The sequence below is a fragment of the Pseudophryne corroboree genome, chromosome 1 (genome assembly GCF_028390025.1).
Source record: "Pseudophryne corroboree isolate aPseCor3 chromosome 1, aPseCor3.hap2, whole genome shotgun sequence".
NCBI classification, from domain to species: domain Eukaryota; kingdom Metazoa; phylum Chordata; class Amphibia; order Anura; family Myobatrachidae; genus Pseudophryne; species Pseudophryne corroboree.
The window spans coordinates 1,160,814,686-1,160,832,628 of NC_086444.1; the positions used below are offsets into that span (position 1 = coordinate 1,160,814,686).

At 48.7% G+C, this 17,943-nt stretch overlaps 1 protein-coding gene across 2 annotated transcripts in view; it reads left to right on the forward strand.

Annotated features, from left to right (window-relative positions):
• Window positions 1-17,943, forward strand: part of CTBP1 (C-terminal binding protein 1) — a 957,378-nt gene that overhangs the window by 332,470 nt on the left and 606,965 nt on the right. For both annotated transcript variants that reach the window (XM_063924924.1, XM_063924926.1), the window contains exon 2: window positions 565-717. In XM_063924924.1, coding sequence (XP_063780994.1) covers window positions 669-717 — 49 coding nt within the window. In that variant the 5' untranslated portion in view covers window positions 565-668. The remainder of the gene's footprint in view (window positions 1-564; window positions 718-17,943) is intronic.

Here is a 17,943-nt window from a genome sequence, read left to right on the forward strand (position 1 = left end):
ATTTTTCACACCCAGACGGTAACTTGACAGTTAGGAGCTGATTGGCTGGTGTGTTATCACCTTCCACTTTTCACTTGTTTATCACTTCTCCAGGCTTAATACATTTGCCACAATTGTCCCCTTTTGCAGCACTGCTGAGGAGGACTAACGTGCCCCTGTGCAGTGAAGCCCAGAATTAGTTATATGAGAATAAGGTACCTGTACTGTGTATTTTTGATTTCCATAAAAAAATCAATGTGGGGTATAGCAGACTGGACGGGGGCACGTCCTGGATGGATTTGGAGCATGCCAAAATTTGTAGACTCAACTGTTTGTTCCATCAAGATATTGGAAAGTATAGTGATCACTGAAAACTGCTGGCGATTGTTCACCCATTTTCTCTCCAGCTCTGCTAAATGTAATGTAAAAGTGTAAATAAAGGAGATTATAACGTTACATAATTTATGCAATAAAGAGTAGTTAAGACCAGTTCCTTGCAGAAATTGTATGAGGTTTTTTTTTGTATTAATTTGCTGTCACATCATTAATATCTTGTTATTGTATTTTATGTTTTCTGTTTTCCAGGTGATACTCTATTTGTAAGTAAGTTTTTTCCTGCTTGGCTATTCTTGCATCACTGGTAGAAATTGCGTGGTGACAACTGCTGGCGCCCGGATCTCATATCTCTGATGGAAAAACACAAAGTGAAGCGGCAGAGATTAGATCGGATATTTGAAGGTGAGCGGCTCTTGTCTTCTTCTGCCACTAAATCAGATCTTGCTGCTGAAACTTGCGCCACTTTGCCAATAACTGACCCTATTCTACTATGTTGCTGGATATTTTGGTTCTCTGTAAACAATATGTATGAATAATTAAAAGGATCAAATACATCTTTATAATAATTCTGTAAACCTCATTTACAGTTAGGAACAAATTCAGCTGAAGGGTCCTAGGTGCCTGTGGCTGCAGGGAGGCAGGGACAGAAGAGGCGGCAGTGTTGCAGTGCTGCAGCGTGATACATTAGTATGCACATCACTGGCAAAGTGACAGGGGTAACCGGAGGGGGGGCACTTGCCGGCTTGAGTCTATCTTTTCACTAGTTTTGCGGCGCTGGAAAGACAATCACATTTAGATGCACCCTCCTGTAGCCGAGCCTGGAGCTGATATGGATGGAGATGTTTACTGTACATGTACTTCAATCTGGGTGTCTGATGTGGATAGAAAGTACACTCCCCCCCCCCCCCCCGAATTTTTGAAGTCTGAACATTAGTTAAGTGTACCCTTATAGTCTTTAGCTGCTTTATAATATATATATACAGGTTGAGTATCCCCTATCCAAAATTCAAAATCACACATTTTTGGGTCCCCTACTGAGATAACGACACTTATATATAGATATTATATTATATATCTATATAATATATCTGTATATACACATAATATATAATATATAAGTTATTATCTCAGTAGGTAACCCAAAATTGTGGGAATTTTAATTTTGGATAAGGGATACTCAACCAGTATATATATATATATATATATATATATAAGACAAAAAGTAAGGCAAAGGCGCCTAATAGTGCATCAATCCAAACAATTTAGTTTCAGCGATAGTGTGTATTACCACACGTACCAGATAGGAAGCCCTAGGATAAACCTATATGGGCTAACAACGCATTATGATTGTAGATACTGGAACCGTCCACCGCTCATATGGTCCACAGGACTCCAAATGCACATCAGTGACCCAATAATAAATAATAAAATATATAGTGTAATACGTTTAAAAAAAAGGGAACATTTATTATACACACAGAAAAAATAGTTAAGCGTACATAAGAAGGGCACACAAAAAATGGATTCCCAAGGGAGCTGGATGAACTGAGTCTGTTAACTATTTCCTATCTCCAAATTGTAACCCACAATTTATATAAAATCGTTTATTCATATATTTGCCAATAAACCACAATGTGTACAATTCTTAATCCAATGACCAACGGTTGTGAGATCATCAAAAAAAATTTGAGTGGTCATTGGATTAAGAAATACCACATATAACACATCATTCATGTTTTAAAGTATTATGCTTTTAATATTGATGTAATATTTTATAAGAATTGTACACATTGTGATTTATTGACAAATATATGAATAAACGATTTTATATAAATTGTGGGTTACAATTTGGAGATAGGAAATAGTTAACCCACTCAGTTCATCCAGCTCCCTTGGTAATCCATTTTTGTGTGCACATCTATTTGTACTCCATCTAACAGAGGGTACCTCCCAGGGTGTAGCTTACCTATAGCGCAGAATTAGGTCTCAATTGTATGTACATAAGAAGTGTGCACAGATTTTTAGTCAGTGCATAACAAGCTTATCTGATCAAAGATAAACAGCTTACAAATCCCCAAGCAGGAGTAACAGTGCCTCAACGCGTTTCATCCTTCAACAATTCAGTAGGACTTCATCAGGAGGATTGAAATATATATATGTATACACATTGTTCAATACCTATTGTTTATCAATAAACTGCTATTCGCTTATATTACTTTATAACAATGTTGTGCAGTGTCCTTTAAACCCGATTGGATGAATTCTGTGTTTTGACCTCCCTGATCCTGCCATTGACTCATCACTATCCAATATAGCCTGGAATCTCCAGCCAGTGGCAGCATCCACACTCTATATATTTCCTGCACACAGCTTATTAAGCAGAGAGGGCCTGACTCCTCACTACACTGCAGCTGCTTCTTCCCATGCAGCAGGCAGATTTAAACTCTGCGTCCCCCTTTCTGAGTCCTAGCCGGGCAGAAGGACTCACCAATGTCACCTGCATCCCTCTGCCCCAAACAGAAGCGGGCATTTGACCATGACCTACCGGTCAAATGACAGATCAACCGGTAGATTGTGTCAACACTTTGGCCACCAGTGGCGTGGAGACTCTTTGGCACTGCTGCAATAATTACCCACTGCCTTTAAAACTTCTTATATGTTTTATCTTGGAGAGAAGATGATAATGTGGGACACAGAGCTCCTCTGCTGTGCAGCCACCACCGTATCTGTATGTTACAAGGGTGCATTTCCCTGTTTATTATTTAGTTCTTGGATGCGTTTCCCTTTAAACAATGTAGTTATTGCCATTAACATCTTATGTAATAAAATATACCTGCCATTTCTGAGTTTATCCTCATGTGTAACCGAGCTGTAGAAATGTAAGATTTATTGCACGTTTCGTCTTTAATATCCATCACCGTACTGTAATTGAATTGGCTGAATTCTCAACAAAATGAATATCAAGTAGAAGGTGAAAATCTAATTTAATAGGCATACATTTTCTAGAGTAAACAATGAAAAGCTAGGGAAATAATAATTTCAGACGGAGCTCATCACAATGGTGCTAGAAAGAAGCGTCCTTTGAAATAACATCATATTCTTGTCAAATTAATTGCTGGATTTGCTTACTTACAGCTGGTATTCCAATACGTCTCTCTCATGTCAGAGAAAGAACATTGGAACCAACTACAATAGACTTACGCGTTTCAGAGGATTTTCAGGGACATATAGTATGTCATAAAACACAATTTGCTAATGATATTGTATTGGCATAAAATTACAGGCATAAAAGATACTTACTGTATTGGAGCCGTCAAATGTTGGTGGTGGTGTCGAGGATGGAGAAAAGTTTCCTCTCTGCCTCTGAATCCCATGCCAGCTGAACCTTCAGGATTTTGCATAATGTCATTGGCTTGAGGCTACGTATGTGTTCAGCCAGAGGTGTAGTTAGTTGCTATAGTGCCGGGAGCAAGGGTATGTTTTGGCGCCCCCTCCCCTGTACTGAATGGGGTGCATGTTAAATTTGAAAAGAAAAAATATAAAAAAATAAATTGGTGACAGGGCCGGTTCTAGATCTTGTGGAGCTCAGTTTCCTTCGGACGCCCCCCCCCCCCAAGCATAAAATAGGGACAGTGCGAGCCAAAGGCGCGCATCAAAAATATAGTGGCGTGGCTTCATGGGGAAAGAGCACGGCCGCAGAACAGTACCAATTCAGATTACACTGCATAGTAGTATCCGTTATTCACAGTACACCACAGTAGATACATGTTAGACAACACAGTAGAGCCGCTTGTACATGCTACACTACATAGTAGAGCTGCTTATACACATTACACCACAGTAGAGCCACTTATACACGTTACACCACAGTAGAGCTGCTTATACATGTTATACCACAGTAGAGCCACTTATACATGTTACACCACAGTAGAGCTGCTTATACACATTACACCACAGTAGAGCCACTTATACACGTTACACCACAGTAGAGCTGCTTATACATGTTACACCACAGTAGAGCTGCTTATAAATGTTACACCACAGTAGAGCCACTTATACATGTTACACCACAGTAGAGCCGCTTATACACGTTACACTACAGTAGAGCTGCTTATACATGTTACACCACAGTAGAGCCACTTATACATGTTACACCACAGTAGAGCTGCTTATACATGTTACACCACAGTAGAGCCACTTATACACGTTACACCACAGTAGAGCTGCTTATACATGTTACACCACAGTAGAGCCACTTATACATGTTACACCACAGTAGAGCCGCTTATACACATTACACTACAGTAGAGCTGCTTATACATGTTACACCACAGTAGAGCCACTTATACACGTTACACCACAGTAGAGCTGCTTATACATGTTACACCACAGTAGAGCCACTTATACACGTTACACCACAGTAGAGCTGCTTATACATGTTACACCACAGTAGAGCCACTTATACATGTTACACCACAGTAGAGCCGCTTATACACATTACACCACAGTAGATCCACTTATACACGTTACACCACAGTAGTGCCACTTATACTATACAGGTTATGCCACAGTAAAGCCGCTTATATAATGTCACTCTGCAGCTTCTTATGCAGTGAGAGGTGCTGCAGCAGCAGCTGGAGCCGAGGTGCTGCAGTATCAATGTAGAGAGAGGTGCTGTAGCAGCCGTGGCAGAGATAGGTGCTGCAGCAGCCAAGGCAGAAAGAGATGCTGCAGCAGCTTGGGCAGAAAGAGGTGCTGCAGTAGCTGGGACAGAAATAGATGCTGCAGTAGCCGGGGCAGAAAGAGGTGCTGCAGCAGCCGGGGCAAAGAATTATGTAGCAGGACAGACGTAACTCTGCTGCACAGCTACAAGAAGACAGTGAGACTTATAGAAGGGCGGAAGAGCTCTGGCATGTGCCGGCTGTCATTGTCTCCTACTACCACCTCTGGCCTGCCCTATACACTATCTAGTCTCTGAGTCCAAATCAGTGTGCAACCCTCTGCTTCTCCTCCTGTTCTGCAGCTACCTGTACAGCGGGCGAAGGAAGGGGGTGATTAGGCAGCAGCGTGCCCTCTAGCTTTTCCGGTGCTCGGAACTCGAGCTCCACCGGAGCCACCCTCACAACGGGTGGTATTCATGTGACCGGCGGTCTGCTGACCGACAGTCACATGACCTCCTCCACCATCCCGCAGGCTCACTATCCCGATGGTCGGCATGCCGACCAACAGGGACTATTTCCACTCGTGGGTGTCCACGACACCCATAGAGTGGGAATAGAACCCGTGGCGACCGCAGGTCGCCAACGAGCCCGCAAGGGGCTTGCTACACCCGCCCCTCCCCGCCGGGATCCCGGCGTCGGTATGCTGCCGGGATCCCAGCGTCGGTAAGCTGACCGGCGGTCAGGAGACCGGCGGTCAGCCATACTACACCCCTCACAACACCCCTGTGTTCAGCACAATTTTATCTGCTTATTCACGTTGTTTTGCGTCTTCTACTCTGTATACCTCTATTGATTTAACAGCTGATCAACAACAGTTCCACAGCAAAGACGTTCAATTTGCTGAAAAGGGAGAAAACCAATCAGTGAAGGCCCGTTGTAACTAACTATCTCACTAATTAGCAGTAATAAGCTATACTTGAAAATGATTGAACACGTGTGATAATTGGGATTCGTATCCTTCAGTACTTGTTTCCCATTTAATACCTGTCTGTAGGCACTCCCAAAGGCAGCACAGTTCAAGCGGCACCATAGACGTAGTTTTATGTAACATTTTCCTTTTGTTTGTGTTTGTCGCTTTACCAGGGGAAAAAAATATTAGCGGTATGACAGTGTTGGATAGAGGCCAATACATTGGTTTAAGGTGTATGAATTTATGCCTAGGGCACTGCCTAATTGTCATGGATTGATATGTATATGTTAAGAAACAGGCTAAGCGAGAGTCTCAATCTCAATGTGATGTCCCACCACAGGTGGAATGTTCGGGGAACCAAGAACATGCTTTGTGATTGGGTCACCAACTGTTACATGCCGTTGAGCAAAGTATTGGACCTTACCCATTCCAGTTGCGCCTTGAACCTTTACAGTTGGAGCTCGATAGTGCCCATATTAGTTTACCTAATACTGTCTGTATTTCCCTGATCAATGGTCAAGCATGAAACCTTTACAATCCTTCAACACAAATGGCCAAACTAGGAGGCCCAACGAAAAGCAATACACTTACCCTGTTAACACTATTAATATTAACTGGGAACATCTCCTGGATAACTAAGAAAATCAGTTATAGGGGTGTTCCTAAATTGTTTTATGGTGGTCATTCCGTGTTGATTGCTCGCTAGCAGTTTTTGCCGCCTCCCACTGGGAGTGTATTTTAGCTTAGCAGAAGTGCGACAGAAAGGATCGCAGAGTGGCAGCAAAGTTTTTTTGTGCAGTTTTAGAATAGCTCTAAACCTACTCGGCGCTTGCGATCACTTTAGACTGTTCAGTTAGTGTTTTGACATCACAAACACGCCCTGCGTTCACCCAGCCACGCCTGCATTTTTCCTGGCACGCCTGCGTTTTTTCGAACGCTCCCTGAAACGGTCAGTTGACACCCAGAAACACCCACTTCATGTCAATCACTCTGCGGCCAGCAGTGCGACTGAAAAGCTTCACTAGACCCTGTGCAAAACTACATCGTTCGTTGTAATAGTATGTTGCGCATGCGCATTGTGCCGCATACACATGCACAGAAGTGCAGTTTTTTTGCCTCATCGCTGCACAGCGAACGAATGCAGCTAGCGATCAACTCGGAATGACCACCTATATCCTTTCAACCCGTGCCCTTATGTCCTTAACTCTTTCCAGCCATTGCAACCGGTCATACACCATACGTATTCACTTTCTAGCAATTTTGTGAATACAATAAATCAAATCAATAAATTAGGAGAAAAAAACATGAATACTGTTTTTGTGTAGTTCTGTGTGTATTATCTACACAATTGTACAGCATGCAGAAGATCAGTTGTATCTCATGTTAGTTTTCATGTCTTAAAATCAGCTGAACGTGGCCTTTCGTCTGATAAAATGACCTTTACTTTCTACATGTTGACATTTCCTTCCATTGTGATCATTATTGGCAGATACAGTATGTGACATTCAGAATGCCGACACAGAACCTACATACTGCGGCCCATTACATGTCATAGCATTTATATCATTTCAGTGAGATGTTAGGCTGAGCACTGACGTCAGCGTGTGTATGCAGGTAAAATCAGGACAGAGATATATATATTTTTTTATAGCATACGATTTACAGTAACAATAGTATCGTAAATAATGTGTCTGTATTGTAAATAATATATAAGGAATGGTTTACCCCTTGCTTTAAATTATTTCCTACTTTAGGGAGAAGTCACATGATCGTGTAAAGTCACAAGACTGCAGGTCATAAATATGTGAGGAGACTTCTAACATCTATAATTATTTACAGTGCGGAGAGAAGGGATATAGAATTAAGGGACCACCAGGGGAATGCAATCGCAGAGGTACACAAAGGGGCATGGCCAGTTGCTTCAAGGTATGGGGCAAGGTCAAGGGGTGTAGCTATATGACCAGACAGGAGTGGCCAGCCATTATAGGAGCGCCATAAGTCACCCATGACTTTATTCTGACACACTTAACATTTATCACTTAGCTAACTTATCACTATGAAATAACCACACAGACACCAACTGCTAGATTTAAAAGGTCAAACTGGTATTTATTGTTTGATGACCTGTCATTTAAACTAAATATTGCAGGATGGCGAGAAAAGGCGCTACCAACTCACCAGCACTAGTCAACTATAATAAACCAATAAAACTAGGAGGGGACTCACAACCGCCTCCTTAAACATAACGGGGCAGTACGGACGGTGTAATGGTTAGCATTACTGCCTCACAGCACTGAGGTCATGGGTTCAATTCCCACCATGGCCCTAACTGTGCGGAGTTTGTATATTCTCCCCGTACTTGCGTGGGTTTCCTCCGGGTACTCCGGTTTCCTCCCACAATCCAAAAATATACTGGTAGGTTAATTGGATCCCAACAAAAATTAACCCTAGCGTGAATGTGTCTGTGTGTACATGTGATAGGTAATATAGATTGTAAGCTCCACTGGGGCAGGGACTGATGTGAATGGCCAAATATTCTCTGTAAAGCGCTGCGGAATATGTGTGCGCTATATAAATAACTGGTAATAATAATAATAATAATAATAATAATAATAATAATAATAACCCGCACTGTGCAGGAATCACCCCCTTTACTCTAGCAGAGCCTTGGACGAACCCGCACGGGAACATACATAGTCCACCCGCAAGGGGAGGACACACTCGCTGTTCTACCAAAAGGGGGTGCCCCACAATGACCACTTATGTAACTTTGACCGCTGGCTGGTAGCGACTTTCCGCCACAACAAGGATTTTCAACAAAAAACCGCAGACCGCCATCCAACCAAAACCAAAGGAAAAAACTCAACCCGACAAAACTCGAAAGATACTCTCTAAAAACACACCCGCAGGGGAAAGGTGAACACCGTCCTCCCTATAAAACTGCACATTGCGAAGAACCAAAAGCGGGTGCCTAACAACCAAACCCCCTATCGCCTGCACATACACTGACACCGCAGAATTAACCTTCTTCCTAGCTTTCTCAATTGCAGAAAAACGTACAGCACCCCACCAGTGAAAACGGGGCACTATGTCAGACCATACGACTGTCACTTGGGGCCAGGATGCTCGCAACGCGACCAAGTCCGCCTTGATACTCAGGATGAGGGTGATGCCTTTGACTCGACTCATATCATTCCCCCCGAGGTGAATGACAATCCAGCCAGGCCGACCCCACCTTCGTTCATGGCGAAACAGCAGACGAAGCAAACCCATCCAACGTAAACCTCTAACACCCAACCATCTGACTACCTTGTCCCCAAAGAAATCACATGTTCGCCCCGCCATAGGATGCCTCTCCGCCCAAAAAATGTAAGAATGGCCAATAAGCCAAATCTGATCCGAGACATCCAAAGCGGCTGCAAAAGAAAATTCCTACCGTCAGCAAACTATTCAAATTACAGAAACAAAATGAAAACATGCAGATAAAGAACCCAAGTGAAGGAGAAAACTCAAAAATCCTCCCGTGGACCGTGAGTGATGCCAATTGTAATTCGGCCTCCTCGGAGGAAAATGTAAAAATTCACTTCACACCCTCCATTCCTGAACGCTAGCCGTTCAAGAACCGACGGGTAAAACACGTTTTTGGGTTCGCGCAACAGGCGCAACAAATTAAAACCGAACAAACTGAACTCCCCAGGAGCCAGGTCGCAAGACCAGCCAACTGAAGCCGGGCTTCTGCGACCCAAGCCGGAGTCCTACCCACATAGGCAGGACCCACTCACCACAGCAGGGCTCACGACTGCCGCCCCCCGGCCATACCGTCCGCCAGCGAACAGAGGCAACCGGCCACCGTATCTCCTATTCAACGAGCTTCCACAGGAAGGGCGGAACCGGTAAACCCCCGAAAGCCGCATCAGGAACCGGCTCCCGAAACTTTCCGAACTCAAAACGAGACAGCGCATCAGCAATTCTATTGTCAACACCCAGGACATGCGCAGCCGTGAAATGAATATTATGCCTCAGGCATTTAAGCACTAAATAACGCAACAGGCGCAAAACTTGTGGAGAGGACGAACGTTGGTTATTAACAGCATGTACTACACCCAGATTGTCGCAGCGGAACACAATACTCCGATCCGACAAGCTGGGTGACCACAATTCGACGGCCACTATCAACGGGAACAATTCCAAAAGAAGCAAGTTCTTTGTGAAACCGCGGGAAACCCATGACAAAGGCCAAAGCGCGGCGCACCACTCCGTCCTGAAAAAAGCCCCAAAGCCCAACAGCGCTCAGCTGGCCATAACACCTTCCGGTAAAAAGGAAACCAAAAAAGAGGACCAGACTTGCAAATCTTCCCTAATCTCGCGTGAAATATACACCGTATGGTGAGGTTTGCGAACCCCCGCTATGGACCTCTCAAGTTTTGCGGCAGAACACGCGCCCCATGGGTATGATCCTGCACGCAAAATTAAAAGATCCAAGCAACGACTGCACCCGTTGTAATCTGACCCTACGACTGAGGAGGCATTGCTCTATGAGACCCAGCAATTTGTGCACCTTGTCGGCGGGAAGCCGGCAGCAACCGGCCTCCGAATCGATTTCAATGCCCAAATAACTGAGGCAAACCGTGGGCCCCTCGGTCTTATCCGAGGCCATGGGCACCCCGAGACGACCGAACAAACGCTGAGCTAAACCCAGGACATCCCCGCAAACCGAACTGTCCCTCGGACCCACAAAGAGAAAATCGTCTAAGTAGTGGGCAACTTAAAGAACTGAATTTCTCAAAGTAGGCACAAGAAATGGAACAACCCATAGGCAAGCACCTGTCAACGTAGAAACCACCCCCTAACCGAAAACCTAGGAAACGAAGGGAATCGGGGTGAATGGGCAGCAGGCGGAAAGCGGACTCAATGTCCAGCTTGGCCATGAGGTCGCCGGGACCCGCTGTTTTAACTAATCGAAGGGCCTCATCAAAGGATTGGTACCGAACCCTGCAAGACTCCGCCGGGATGGTGTCGTTGACCGAGCCGCCACGGGGGCCTTCTTGGGAACCACCCCTAAAGGAGCGATGCACAGCCTTGGCACCGGGGGGGGGCGCGGAAAAGGGCCGCACATGCGCCCCAAGCTGATTTCAGCCTGCACCTTACGGGAGACCACTGAAGGGAAATCGCGCGCGGACTTCAAATTGCGACGGGAGACAACGAGGACTGAATCCGGGATGGGGAGCCTGAAACCGTGACGGAAACCGTCTAACAAGAACAGCCCGGAAGTGAGGTCAGGATAAGCACCCAACCATTTGGTCAATTCCGGGACGTTAATAGGAGAAAACGCCTTACTTTCCACTTCCAGGCACCTCTGCAGCCTCAGAGGGCCGGGACCCGGGAGCGGAAGTGCAATCCTTGGCCGAGTGACCCCCGCCGCATACCTTGCAGGACTAGAACTAACTAGAACCCCGGGAACACTTGCCGTTGTTGAAAGCAAAGCATTTCCCTTTATTCCCCGGGGTCGGGCTCGGACGGACGCCCAAACCCGGTTTACCGCCTTGGGACTCAGGGAGGGGCCTACCATGTTGCCTTGCCTTCCAGCCATACCTCAACGTCCTTAAACCCCAAGGGTAGTGTCGGGTCTACTGTCCTGGTTGCGACGGAACTTCTCGTCGTAGTCCCGCCACGCGTAACCCTTGGAGGTCAAGTACATTTCGTGCACCAGGAATAAATATATGACAGTGTTATGATACTCCGCCGGCCTCGTTTCGGCGTAGCACGCCGTAAATACTAAAAATCCACGGAGCTACTGATGAAAATTGCGAAATGTATTTTCACCAATGCCCCCGACTTTCTTAGCCTTATCGAAAGCCTTTCGCATGTCATCCGTAAGGGTGAATATGTCGACATATTTACCCTTCCTAGTCTTTTCCCTCATCCGCTTACGCAAACCCCTGGTGACCGCCGTGTTCGCGCAGTGCACCATTTCCGTAAAACACGGAGGGTCCGACGCGACCTCCGAACCCTTGCCCTTAGCTTTCCTATCTTTCTTGTGTATGCGATGCGCAATGAGCCTGGCTAATTTACGCGGGCGCCTAGGGGACCCAGAAGACCTAGTATCAGAAGAAGAGCTGGAAGAAGAACTATCAGAAGAAAAAGGAGTTACTATCTAACCAGTTCCAGAAGGACCTCCCGCCTCTTCGGATGCGGCGGTGGGGCCGGACAGCACCTCTTCAGCGACCCGAGATCCCCCAGCTTCACCTGTTCCCACCGGCTCGCTCTGTGGCGCCGATGATCTCCTCTGCGTTGCACTGGAAGTCGCTACCGCCATGGCTCCGGACGATCCACCCGGGGGAGAGACCCTCCTGGACACATCGACACCTAACGGGGAGACAGCAGGGGGGGAGGGGAGGTACAAAACTGGCACACGCCGGAGGGGGAACAGGAGGCAATGGTGGTGGGGAAGCAGAAAGGGGGGCCTGGGAAAAGGGGGCCGGCGCGGCCAAGGACTCAGCGTTCGCCGAGCCAACGGCCGTACCAAAGGAGGGAGGCCAGGTGGCCGGAGCGGCAACACCAGGGTGCCAAGCGTACGGAGCCTGTGGAAACGGCGCCGACCAATATGGAGTCTGCGGGAGAGCCCCGGGAGAAAACCCGTCGGCGTAAGACCCCGAAAACGGGGCCAACCCCGGGCCCGCAGAGACGGGCCACGATGTTACAGAGCCCTGCGTGTGCGCAAACGCCGGCGGCAAATAAGGTGCAAAAAGGGGGGCCCGCACACCCGGGAAACTAAGCGACGCCCCGGAGGTCATGACCGGAAATTGTAGTGCCCCAGACCAGGCCACCGACACCGAAGCAGCCGGCAGGAAACCTGCGGGCGCAGCTTCAAACGCATTGCCTATTGCCGCAAACGAAGCGGCCATTGTACCGTGACCTGACCCCATGCGCTGTACCATGAGCTGGCCAGCAGATGGCATCACCTCGCCGGGCCAAAGGCCACCGGCCGGTGGCAGGATCTGGGACACCGGGAGCGCACCCGGATGAATCCCAGATGCCTGCCCGTCCACCCCCGACGCCCAGTGGCGTAACTACTGCCCCCGCAGCCCTCGCGGTGGCTTGGGGGCGCAGGGCTGCGGGGGCGCCACTGATTTAGCGCAGATTGACATGCGGACGAGCGTCCGCATGTCAATCTGCGGTCTCCTCCTTCCCTCCGCTGCTGTAAGGAGGGACACGGAGGGCACAGCGCGCGCCTCTCCTGTGTCCCTCCTGGGTCTCCGGCGGGTCTAATAAAAGAAGTGCCGTTCGTGAGCTCTGATTGGCTCACGAACCAGCACTTGCTTTAACAGACCCGCCGGAGACCCAGGAGGGACACAGGAGAGGCGCGCGCTGTGCCCTCCGTGTCCCTCCAACACAAAACAGCGGGGGAACGGGGGGCTTATGTGGCACTGGGGGCATATGTGGCACAGGGGGAGGGGGGCTTATGTGGCACTGGGGGCATATGTGGCACAGGGGGAGGGGGGCTTATGTGGCACTGGGGGCATATGTGGCACAGGGGGAGGGGGGCTTATGTGGCACTGGGGGCATATGTGGCACTGGGGGGGTATATGTGTACCTGACATATGGGGTGGGGGCTATATTTGGCACTGGGGGCATGTGAGTACCTGGCACTGTGGGGGAATATCTGGCACTGGGGGCATATGTGGCACTGGGAGAGCACAGCCCTAGCAACAAGCACTACCCCCTAGCAACGAGCATGACACCCAGTGCATGAAACCCCTGGCAACGAGCATGACACCAAGTGCATGAAACCCCTGGCAATGAGCATGACACCCTGAGCATGAAAACCCCTGGCACCGTGAATGGAACCAAGAGCATGAAACCCCTGGCAACGAGCAGGTAATTTAAAAGTACTTAGAAGCCTTACTGTAGGACTTAATGTGTAATGGGCATTACGGTGTGTGGCATAATGTATCACGGACATTGCGGTGTGTGTCATAATGTGTCACAGGCATTACGGTGTGTGGCATACTATATCACGGGCATTGTGGTATGTGGTTTAATGTCTCAGGGGCATTGCAGTGTGGCATAATGTATAACGGGCATTGCGGTGTGTGGCATAGGGTATAACGGGCATTGCAGTATGTGTCACAGGCATTACGGTGTATGGTATACTATATCACTGGCATTGTGATATGTGGTATAATGTCTCAGGGTCATTGCATTGTGTGGCATAATGTATCACGGACATTGCGGTGTGTGTCATAATGTGTCAGGCATTACGGTGTGTTGTATACTATATCACGAGCATTGTGGTATGTGGTATAATGTCTCAGGGTCATTGCGGTGTGTGTCATAATGTGTCACAGACATTGTATGTGCTATAATGTATCAGGGGCATTGCAGTGTGTAGCATAATGTATAACGGGCATTGCGATTCCTGTCATAATGTGTCACAGGCATTACGGTGTGTGGCATAATGTTTCGAGGGCATTACGGTGTGTGCATTATTGTGTGTGGCATAATGTCTAAGGGCCATTGCAGTATGTGGCATAATGTATACTGGGCATTACTATAAGGAGGAAAAATGACAAATAATGTAAGGGGCATGAATCAGGATTATTTTTCTTTCCTGTGGTGGCTAACGTCTGGGCGTGCAGCTTGCAAAACTGGGGTATGAGGTAGTCTTTTCCTGCAATGCCACGCCCCTTTATGTGAAGCCACGCCCATTTCAACTAAGCCATGCCCCTTTTTTGCGGCGCACGCGCCTTTGGCGCGCAAATGTTTATCCCTTTACTAGTGCCAATTATGGGGGATGGGGGGGGAGGGGCGAAGAATTTTTTGGCTTGGGGGAGAAATATTTCTAGTTACGCCACTGCTGACGCCCCAACGATCACCGCAGCCGCGGGAACCAGGGGAACAGCGGGGGGAAGCAGGGCACCACCCACGCCCCCAGAGGCACAGGGATGCGCAGGACCCGCCCCCTGAGCCGCAGCCGAAACCCCAGAGATGGACACTACAGCATTAACAAGCCAGGCACCCGCAGGGGAACTGGCTGGGGAGAGAACCGGCCTAACGCGGCTCCGAGCGGCGTCGCGGGACCCGATCGCCGGGTCACCTGACCCGCTCACTGCAACCGCGAGGACGGACGAAGCAGGGAGGCCGGAGATCCGGCGCGCGTGGCTCCACCGCCGAGCTCCGAGACGAGACACCGCCGCCCGAGGAGAGCAGTAACAGCTCTCCTGCGGGTGGTGCAGCGGGGGGGGGAGTAAACCACCCGCACACGCGGCCGGCGGTAACCAGCCGCTGTGAGCAAAAAAAATGGGTGTGGCCAAATGCCACATGGGGCGTGGCCAATGAAAATGGGGGCGTGATACACATATGGGGGAGAGGCAGATACACGTATGACCCCAATAGTGCCAGATACTTGTTGCCCCACAGTGCCAGATATACATTGCCCCACAGTGCCAGATACACATTGACTAACAGTGCCAGATACACATTGCCCCACAGTGACAGATATACATTGCCCCACAGTGCCAGATACACATTGACTAACAGTGCCAGATACACATTGCCCCACAGTGCCAGATACAGAAATGCCCCCAGAGTGCCAGATATACATTGCCTCGCAGTGTCAGATACACGTTGCCCCACAGTGCCAGATATACATTGCCCCACAGTGCCAGATACACATTGCCCCACAGTGCCAGATACACAAATGCCCCCACTGTGTCAGATATACATTGCCCCCCGTGCCAGATACAGAAATGCCCCTACAGTGCCAGATATGCCCCCAGTGCCAGATATCCCCCAGTGCCAGATATCCCCCAGTGCCAGGTATACATGCCCCCCTGTGCCAGATATCCCCCAGTGCCAGGTATACATGCCCCCCTGTGCCAGATATCCCCCAGTGCCAGGTATACATGCCCCCCTGTGCCAGATATCCCCCAGTGCCAGGTATATATGCCCCCCAGTGCCAGATATCCCCCAGTGCCAGGTATATATGCCCCCCAGTGCCAGGTATATATGCCCCCCAGTGCCAGATATCCCCCAGTGCCAGATAGAAATGCCCCCCAGTGCCAGATATCCCCCAGTGCCAGATAGAAATGCCCCCCAGTGCCAGATATCCCCCAGTGCCAGATAGAAATGCCCCCCCAGTGCCAGATATCCCCCAGTGCCAGGTATATATGCCCCCCAGTGCCAGATATCCCCCAGTGCCAGGTATATATGCCCCCCAGTGCCAGATATCCCCCAGTGCCAGGTATATATGCCCCCCAGTGCCAGATATCCCCCAGTGCCAGATAGAAATGCCCCCCCAGTGCCAGATATCCCCCAGTGCCAGGTATAACATGCCCCCCCCTCCCTCCCCCTTCCCCCGCTCACCGCTGGCCGCTGCCGTCCTGTGTGAGGGAAGGAGAGCGCAGCCTGTGCCTCTCCTTCCCCTCAGTCTCCGGCGGGTGTCTCACAGTTTAATTCAGCGCCGATCCGTGAGCCAATCAGAGCTCGCACCGCGAGCTCTGATTGGCTCACGGATCGGCGCTGAATTAAACTATGACACCCGCCGGAGACTGAGGGGAAGGAGAGGCACCGCGAGCTCTGATTGGCTCACGGATCGGCGCTGAATTAAACTATGACACCCGCCGGAGACTGAGGGGAAGGAGAGGCACAGGCTGCGCTCTCCTTCCCTCACATCAGCGGCGGTGCGAGGAGCGGCGGCCCGTCGGTGTGGGTACGGCGTACCCACGGCTAAATTCTTACGGGTACGCCGTACCCACCCGTACCCGCCCACTTGCACCACTGTCTAAAGGTGTATCATATAATTTGCTCATAACATTTAATTTTATTTCCTTTTAACTTCCCCTTGATGCTGGACATGCCCACTATCTGGAAAGTCTTGGGGGGAGGGTGCTGCTGCCATGGCCCATAGCTAGACCTTACACCTCTGGTGCTGCCCATGTGGGGCCACGAGTACAAATTTTTCCAGGGCCGCTTTTTGTTCCCAATCCGCCCCTGCCTCCTACCCAAACCTGATAGGCACCCTGGGTCACCTGACCCCAACTGTCCATCACTAAGGCTAGCCCTGCCTACCTTAGCCAAATGTCACAAAAATTGTGGGTGCTTATGTGGCTTCGAGCCTATGCAGCTCTTAGCCTGCCTAGTATAGTATATAAATAAATAAAAAAGTACACTTCAAATAAGGCCAGATTTTACATTTATCATTGATCCCCCTTATACTAGCAGGACATACTGTAGCATCATCTTCATCACAGTATCTCCATGTGCGCCCCTCATATAGGTTAGAGGGCTGGCTGCCCAATATGGCCCCCAAAGTGTATCAGGTTGACTATCACTGCCCTATGGCTGGCCTGCACGAATAGTTTGCTGTCATATCGATGAAGTTCTGTTTTTCCCATGCGCCATAAAAATGCTTATTTCAAAAGTAGAGCAATGTGTTAACTTAAACTTGTTAGTTAAATTGGCCAAAACGCCCACCGAATCTTTCTGTATGCTAACTGAGGCTTATGGTGTGTACACACGGTGAGATTGTTTCTTACGATTTTGTTAGTGCAGATCACAAGGTGAAAGTCACCTTGCGATCCCAATTCGATGCCGATGCGCGGCCCCGTCCGGTCGGCATCGCAAGAATAGATAGACTGTGCAGGCAAGTCAATTTTGACTATCTCTATAGAGGAGATAGTCAAAATTGACACTTAGCCAAAGTCGCACATAGGCCCTCATTCCGAGTTGTTCGCTCGCTAGCTGCTTTTAGCAGCTTTGCACACGCTAAGGCGCCGCCTACTGGGAGTGTATCTTAGCTGTGCAGAATTGCGAACGAAAGGTTTGCATAATTGCGAATAGAATAGCGATTAGAAATTTCTTTGCAGTTTCCGATTAGCTCGAGACTTACTCTGCCACTGCGATCAGTTCAGTCAGTTTCATTCCTGGTTTGACGTCACAAACACACCCAGCGTTCGCCCAGACACTCCCCCGTTTCTCCAGCCACTCCCGCGTTTT